Source organism: Sinocyclocheilus rhinocerous, unplaced genomic scaffold (assembly GCF_001515625.1).
Source record: "Sinocyclocheilus rhinocerous isolate Xijiao unplaced genomic scaffold, SAMN03320098_v1.1 scaffold1874, whole genome shotgun sequence".
Taxonomy (NCBI): Eukaryota; Metazoa; Chordata; class Actinopteri; order Cypriniformes; family Cyprinidae; genus Sinocyclocheilus; species Sinocyclocheilus rhinocerous.
Genome location: NW_015626862.1, coordinates 877355 through 885557, shown reverse-complemented (window position 1 = coordinate 885557; position 8203 = coordinate 877355). Strand labels below are relative to the sequence as shown.

The 8203-nt window shown below is 36.2% G+C and overlaps 1 protein-coding gene across 2 annotated transcripts in view; it reads right to left on the bottom strand.

The window, feature by feature from the left end:
* LOC107716713 (mitochondrial peptide methionine sulfoxide reductase-like) overlaps nucleotides 1-8203 on the bottom strand; it is a 79421-nt gene that overhangs the window by 27069 nt on the left and 44149 nt on the right. For both annotated transcript variants that reach the window (XM_016523244.1, XM_016523253.1), the window contains exons 2-3: nucleotides 5188-5256; nucleotides 2974-3093 (exon numbers count right to left, since the gene is read on the bottom strand). In XM_016523244.1, coding sequence (XP_016378730.1) covers nucleotides 2974-3093; nucleotides 5188-5256 — 189 coding nt within the window. The remainder of the gene's footprint in view (nucleotides 1-2973; nucleotides 3094-5187; nucleotides 5257-8203) is intronic.

Genomic DNA, 8203 nt, shown 5'->3' with positions numbered 1-8203 from the left:
TGAAGCTCGCGATTATGGTAAGTGGCGTTACATTTCCGACGAGTGCTTGTGGTGTTCGGCCAATCAGAATGCACTGGGTCAGCTGGCCAATCAGAGCGGACTGCGCTTGTCAAAGGAGGGGGCTTTGTAGAAAACGAAGCGTTTGAGAGAGGCGGGGCATAGAGGACCTACAATAATGTACAGTATTTGAAAAATAATGTGTTTTTTGAACATTAAAGCATGTCAACATATTCCGTTACACCAAATACACAAAATAATGATCTTTAAAATAGCATCATATGACCCCTTTAAAAGAAATTATTCTTAAGCACCAAATCTGCATTAGAATGATTTTTGAAGGATCATGTGACACTGAAGACTGGAGCCATCACATGAATAAAATACATTTTAAAATATAGTAAAACAGAGAACAGTTATTTACTGTTTTTACTGTATTTCTGATTAAATAAAAGCAGCGTTCCTTCAAAAACATTACACAGACCTATGATACATACATATACAGAGATAAAGAATACATACATTTTTTTTCCAATAAAAATGTGCTCACTTGCTAATACAGCAAGGAGAAGTTGAGAAGAAAACATCAAAATAAATAACTAACTAGATATATTAAGAAAAATGTCTATTTATTTTTTACACACATTACTTTGACACACTCATCTGTGGTTGATAACAGAATACTTCCTAATTGAAACAAGCATTTTCTATATTGCTAAACAACATGTATTGTGAAAAGCGCTTTATCAACAAACTTGAACGCAAATACCACACGTTTTGTAGAATGACCCATATAAGATGCTTATTTTCTATGATTATTTGCATTGTTGGCTTTATCTTTAGTGCATGTTTCTGCTTGGCGGACATGTCTGTACCCTTTAATCCCCTGTTAACACATGCTCTTGTGCAGACAGGACTGAGATTAACACAGGAAGAGAGCTTCATGGGATCACAGCGCTTCCCTTCCCCCTCACATACATGACTAAAATCCTGCGTATGATTTTTTCCAAACCTAATAGGCTGTCTACATTTTAAGACATCACAGGCTCACCCTGAATGTGCAGCAAAAATAATTATAAAAATAACACCGTAATGCACTGTCAAAACACTAAAGATGGCGGATAAAGTAAAAAGACTGGAGACATAAATATAATTCATTCAACAATAAAATTTATAGATAAAAAGTTTAAAATTATTAAATGAAAAAAGCTTCTTAGACTCCTATTCTGAGCACTATTTGTATGAAGCGCAGAGTTTCTGCCTATTTACTGTGTTTTGTCACTTATGGGGTTTTATTTTAGTAAAGATGCTGCCTTAGAAGGTAGCTGCCTATGTAGGAAGCAATGCAACTCACTAGGTCAACTCACTAAGTTATGCATTTGCACACAATTACAGATCATATCTAGGAGCACACCAGTCTTAACTTCCCATTTCTTCTAAAATCCTGTTACTTGTTTCAAAAGGATGTCAGCATTCAAACCCTGTATGGAGCACAGAGTGTTGCCAACCATTTCAGCACCAGCATTCATTTCAGCACCACCCAATGGACAGCTCCCTCTGAGTTTTCAGCACCCCATGCCGTATATATACCAGTTCTGCCTGTAATGAAGGACCACCTGCTGAATCATCACACCCGGCTATACAACGGCTTTGATTCTGAAAATGTACGGTTTCTAAATAAAAGAGGGAATTTAAATATAAATGCCCTGCAGTGAGAAACAAGTTTGCGTTTATGTCGTTCAAACTTTGGAGTAAGGAATGGTTAAGCATACTCTGTGAGAGGCCATTAAAGCAAATTCATTTGATGGGAAACCGTTGTGACTGAACTTGCGCTAAAGCAGCATACAGGGAAAGCTTTGGAGATCAAAGCCCAGGCCTGTCATGCTCTTCTAAGCTGAGGAAAACTCGAGAGTAAGTTTGAGCTGAGAAAAACTTCTTTTGTTAGACTAAACATGTCAGGATGCAGAATGTAGAATTATTTGCAATATATAATTGCAAAGTAACAAAAAATTAATTGTGTGTACATTTACATAATTTATACTTTAATGTTTGAATATAGTAAAAACAGTAATATTGTGAAATATTATTACTATTTAAAATAACTATTTTCTGTTTAATTATATTTTTAAAATGTAATTTATTCAGCAGCCATTACTAAATTCTTTAGTGTCACATGATCCTTCAGAAATCATTCTAATATGCTGATTTGCTGCTCAAGAAACATTTATTATTATCAATGTTGAAAACAGTTCTGCTGCTTAATATTTATGTGTAAACCATCATACATATATTTTTTAGGATTCTTTGATGAATATTTATTTGAAATGGAATAGTTTATGTATCAATTTAATGCATCCTTGCTGAATATATGTATTAATTTATAAAAAAAAATAAAAAACAACAACAACTTTTTAATGGCTGTGTATACTGTATGTTCTGGCCACCATTTTGGATTACTGCATTCATATTCTGTTTTCCTCTCTTGTTTTTTAAAGGAGCCTAATATTCTAAATCCTAAATCCAGGATAAGGAAGGAGAGGCTCGGATCTAAAAAAATAAAAATAAAAATAGGCCAACATCTGGCACAGCTAAGGCAAATCCACCCATGTCAAAAACGCCCATCTTGATTATTTCATTTGGGTAGAAGCTTCATGTTGATTTTTGGATGGGCAAACCTCAACAGTATGAGCATGTGTTATTTTGTCTTGATATATTAGCCAGTTGCCAGATTATTGCTATATGAGCAACATGTGTTATCATTTTAGATATAAGCATATATGAATGCAATCTGGATGCCTGCAGATGTTACAAAAAGAACAAGACTGTAATTACTGTATGAATTCTGTACAGAATTCTGATTTCTGCTCTCCAATTAAAGCATTTCTATAAGATAGATAGATAGATAGATAGATCTGTTTCAGTTTCACCACAACAAATACGATTGCAATTTTTTCAAATTGAGGGTGGATCACATACCTATGCACACCTCTTCATAGGTGGGGTTTGGGGTGTAACCGCCAGAGTAGCCCACTTGAGTGGAATAGACCCCCTTTTGCACCCAGAACTTCCTCTCAGCTCCCCAGAAACAACCCATGCCTGTGTTAAAAAGAGAAAAGAAAAATATATTCCTTTTATATAGCCACAGACCATAACTGATCCATAAATGAGACAAAAAAAACACATCATATTTCTAGTATTGGCAGAAATGACAAGGACAGCCTTGATTCTGTGAATATTTATAGTACATGTACACATTTTATGGAAATTGAAATTTATACTTTGCATGTTTACATTGCATGGAAAATCAAACCCATGACTTTGGAGTTGCTAGCACTATGCTCTACTGCTAGAACTGTTTGAACACAAAAACACAAAACAGCATCAATTGCTGTTAATCAGACAGCAACTGAATAAGATGTCTCTTTTGAGATATGTTAAAGGAAAATGAATTTTTTTGTCACTATTTAGTTATCCACATATATGCTGTTTGTTTGTTTTTTCCAAGAATTGTTTTGCAGTTTTTGCCATAGCACAGTAGTTCAATGTGACCATGGGGCTGTCAAATCTATTGTATGGCTTTAGAAGCCTTGGAATTTAGTGCATGAATCATAGTTTGCTTTTTGATATTTTTATGCTTTGGAACTTCACAGAAAAAATAGAAATATTGTAAACATGGAAAAAATAACAGGCAAATAACAGCATACAGGATTGAAAGGACATGAGGGTGACTAAATATTCATTGAATTTTCATTTTGGAGTGAACTATCCCCTTAAAATTACGGTAACTAAGATTCTGCAGTGTACATTACTATTTAAAAGTTTGGGTTAGTAAGGTGTTTTTTTTAAAATAAATTACTACATTTAATGCATCAAGGATGCATTTAATTTAAACACCAAATCAGCATATTAGAATGATTTCTGAAGGATCATGTGACACTGAAGACTGGAATAATGACTGCTGAAAATTCAGCTTTGCCATCACAGAAAAAAAATTACATTTTATAACATTAAAATAGAAAACGTAAAATATATAGAATAATAATAATATTTCAGAATATTACTGTTTTTAACTGTATTTTTGTTCAAGTAAATTAAGCCTTGGTGAGCATAAGAGACTTATTTCAAAACACAAAAAAATATCTTACCAACCCCAAACTTTTGAATGCTAGTGTTTAAATGTTTATCTGACTTTTCCTCACCAAATTCTCTTTGCAGTGTTTTTTGTGCTCTGCTGGGACCGAGTCTCCTCTAGCACCTTCCCACTGGTATTAAATCAACCCCTAAAATTCAAAGCTCTGTATTTTAGCTATGAATTTACAATCCCGTAAAACTAAAGACTCCTCCATCACGCATTTACTCAGGGCCAATAAAAACATATCAACCACCATAAAACTAACACCCGCCATAAGCATTTATTACCAAATAATACTTTCCCCTCTATAACAGTAAAAATAAATTAGAGGGTAACTAGTATATCGTTATCTACCACAACATCCCATGGGCAGAAAGTAATTCAATTGTTAAAAAAAAAAAAATACGTACACGACTGTCGGCTTGACCAGATTTTTCAGATTTACAAGCTGCTGTGGAAAAGTGAGCATAAGGCGCATGACGGAGAATCTAGAATCTGGAGCTCAATTACAGAGGCCCATTGGGACGCCCAAAACGCCAAGACTATAAAATGACGCTTTCACACAGGGGATGTCAATGTTCAGTAAATGAGGGTGAGTGCTGTGCATGCCGTCTAGCAGTCAGAAAGCCACATTTTCCTGGAGTCAAAGGTAAGAGTTACCTTTCATCGCTCTCAGCAGGGGGAGGGGGGTTGTGAATTGCAAAGGCGCATACATACTTTTAATATTATTTTATTTGTATACAAGGCCCTGTGATAAAACCATTTAATTCCTGTCTGCCATGATGAATTACACAGTTTGAGGCCTAAATAAAGAAAAAAAGGGAAGCTGAACAAATGAATTTATTAAAGAGATCCTAATAAGCAGTCCACAATTAATCGCACACCCCTCCCCTTTATTTTCCTCGTCCTTTTGCAGTTTTGGTTTTGCACTTCTTGAAGGGGTGCATGAGGGGGGAGTAATTACCTTCCACCACCGGTCTCCTTAGCTGGATCTACCCCCACGCCGCGATTACACACACACGCACACACACATATCTCTCTCAGCTCGGCTCACTTACCGAATAAGACCATCTGCAATCCCTCTGGGAACGGTGGCACTGTCCTGTTACCATTCACGTCGTGTTTAGCTGCAGGACACAGGGGAAACAATGGAGAGAGTGCCCTTATAAATCAACACAATGTCAAAAGGATTTCATAATGTGCTTTTCCCAACGCAGCTCACAGTGGGGAAGAAACTCCCAGGAGGATAGTGGCTCTATTCCTACGCAGCTCATTAAGTTCAACCCTTACGTTTTGGGTTGATTCCTTTATCTTTCACTTTAGGAGCACCAGGAAGACAGGAAAAAGACAGGGAAGGTCAGAATGGACAGAAAGTCATTTTATCAAGGAAGGTCAAATGATGGTCATTCATTCCTATGCATTGTGGATTTTTTAGGAGGGGAGGGGAACAACACCTGGCCGGATTAATGTATGTCAATGCGACATTTTAACATGTGACAGGGATACAGATGGGCCGAGGCATGGAAAACCATTGCGTGGATTAGAATAAATGGAGGTCACTGAGTTGAACATCTGGGCGCAGCCATGCCGGAGCTTCAACATGCACGTACTGTATGAGTATGTTGCCATGGCAGCAGGGCATGCCAATACAGCCAGACGGATGGCAGACCTACATAAACAAATAAGAATGAAAGAATGTTCAGTCTAATGCTGACTCTATTTTCTTTCATTTTATATCCTCCTTTTAGTTTATCATATCTATAAAATGTGTTTGCATCCAAAGTCAGTGGTGTGTTTCACAAAGGGCTTCCTGAAACGTGGCTGTGATTTAAAAAAAATAAAAAATAATAATAATAATCCTAGGTGAAACAGAGTGAAAACCTTCTTTTGGCACAGTAAACCTTTTCATTTTAGAATTAAAATGGCTCTCGAACAATACAGTGAAAGAGAGGCTTTCTGTGGAGGCCACAGCTCTAATCTAATCTGTGTAAGTGGACTGAAGAGAAGCATTAGAACAGACTTCATTAAATCACTTTCACATTCAGACTGTCAGTGCTGATCTGTTTCAACCGCTCAACACTCTCTTACACCGTACAGTATACATTGAGCAAAAATTCCATCTAGTCTCTTAATTCAATATCAATCAGTATAAAAAGATAAACTTTTGGGTAGTAATAATTCTAAAAGACTTCGAATTATGTTTTTTAAAAAGTTATTATAAAAAGGGGGGGGATTCTGGCTCTTCTTTTCAATATAATGACAGTGAGTGAGGACAGTGAATCTGTGACCATAAAAGAATCATAAAGGTGGACTTATCTATATAATAGATCAATGGGTCCTTATGACTCACACAATATATGTATCAACTGACAAAACAGTGTTGTGAACCAGATCAACTAATTCATTGAAAAGTAGAATGGACCACTTGTTTAGCGCTTTTTTGGTCATTTTTGAGCTTGAAAACCTAGGATATTATTAAAAATTATTTTAAAATCTTTTGTTACTAATTGATACCAAATCAACAACCCAGACTGTAAAAATAGCATGCAGATGACCTCACTACTCTACATTCTTTTTAAATGATTATTTAGCTATTTCAAATTAAAGCAATTATATGTAAGTTTTTACTTTGAAATATCAGTTTCAACATCATTCCGTTGACACTGTATACTGACTTTTAATAAGGCGAATGGTTTCTGTTTCTTTCTCACACTTCCCTCAAAACGTCTGTTGTTGTACGTTTGGTGAGCAGGTAGGAAATTCCACAACAACGGTGGAGTGCTTTACGACAGCAACAAATGCACATGTACAGCTTATCCACTTACTTACTTATCAACTGAAAAATACACAAAACTGCATACAGCTGCTTCATTGTAAACTTTTTCTAGCCCAATCAAATAATCTGTGAAAAAGCAATGAAACGAGAACCAGTTTATTTGTCACACTTGAAATGGACAAGTGGCACACATTGCATTATGGGATACAGAATTCCAGTACAGTATGTTTGCATACTGCACATTGTAGTAAATGAGGTCATCCAGGTGTTTTATATGCATATAGAAAATCTGCAAACTATGCACAGCGTCTTTTAAAAACAGTTAAAAGCAAGCCATTCAGATCAGCCACCATACGTTTCTCAGGCCCGGTCTGCAATGCATATGCATAGAGTGGAATAGTGTTATTGATCTGCAGTGCATCATTCTGGAAAAAAAGTAGCTTGCTTTACAATAAGGACTGGCAAGAGTTGAGGGTTGGGTCGGTGGCTGCACTTTTGCCTTTGAATGTGAGAGGAGTGACCAAGCCACTGCCCACGCTGAGCTACAGAGCTTTCTATTACCCTCTCACCACGCTCCTGCTCTCTAATGGCCAGCACTCACCTTAGCTGTATTTCAGTGCTATAGTGTATGGTTACACCTCAACCCATTCCATCATGTTGCATCCAAAGCACTCAGCTCTCTCTGTGTGACCTCAGAGCACAGACCCAGATTGACAGGCGTTTGGAAGCAGATCTTGTGAAAAAAATTAAATCACGAATATGAACTTACATGACCTTTGCAAATACTTGATAAGGATTTTTTTTAATAATTCAAATTCAGAATGATTCACTAATGAATCATTCAGTCCTACATGGTTCAAATCATTCATTGAAAAGAGTGAAAAAAATGACATGCAAACAAGAACATTTATGTGATTAAATATTTTAAGGATAAATATACATATAATATAACAGAGAAGAATTATATACTATATAATTATATACTATACTATACTATACTATATATACTACATAATAATGAGAATAATTTATAAAGAATTTAAAGTCCCCATGAAATCAAAATGTTTTCCATTGAGGAAAAAAAGAAGTCTGGTTTCGCGCTGTCACGCTAACCACGCTAACCACCACACACACACTCTGCTCCGGTCCAGAGACACGATAGCACGGAGCGGATCACATGCACGAATCGGCATGGACCACAAAATGTATCGGAGCTATTTGAATTCTACACAGAATGCTATATTTTATAGCAATATGGATGAGATTGTGGATGGCATACCCTGTCAAATGCGGCTTTA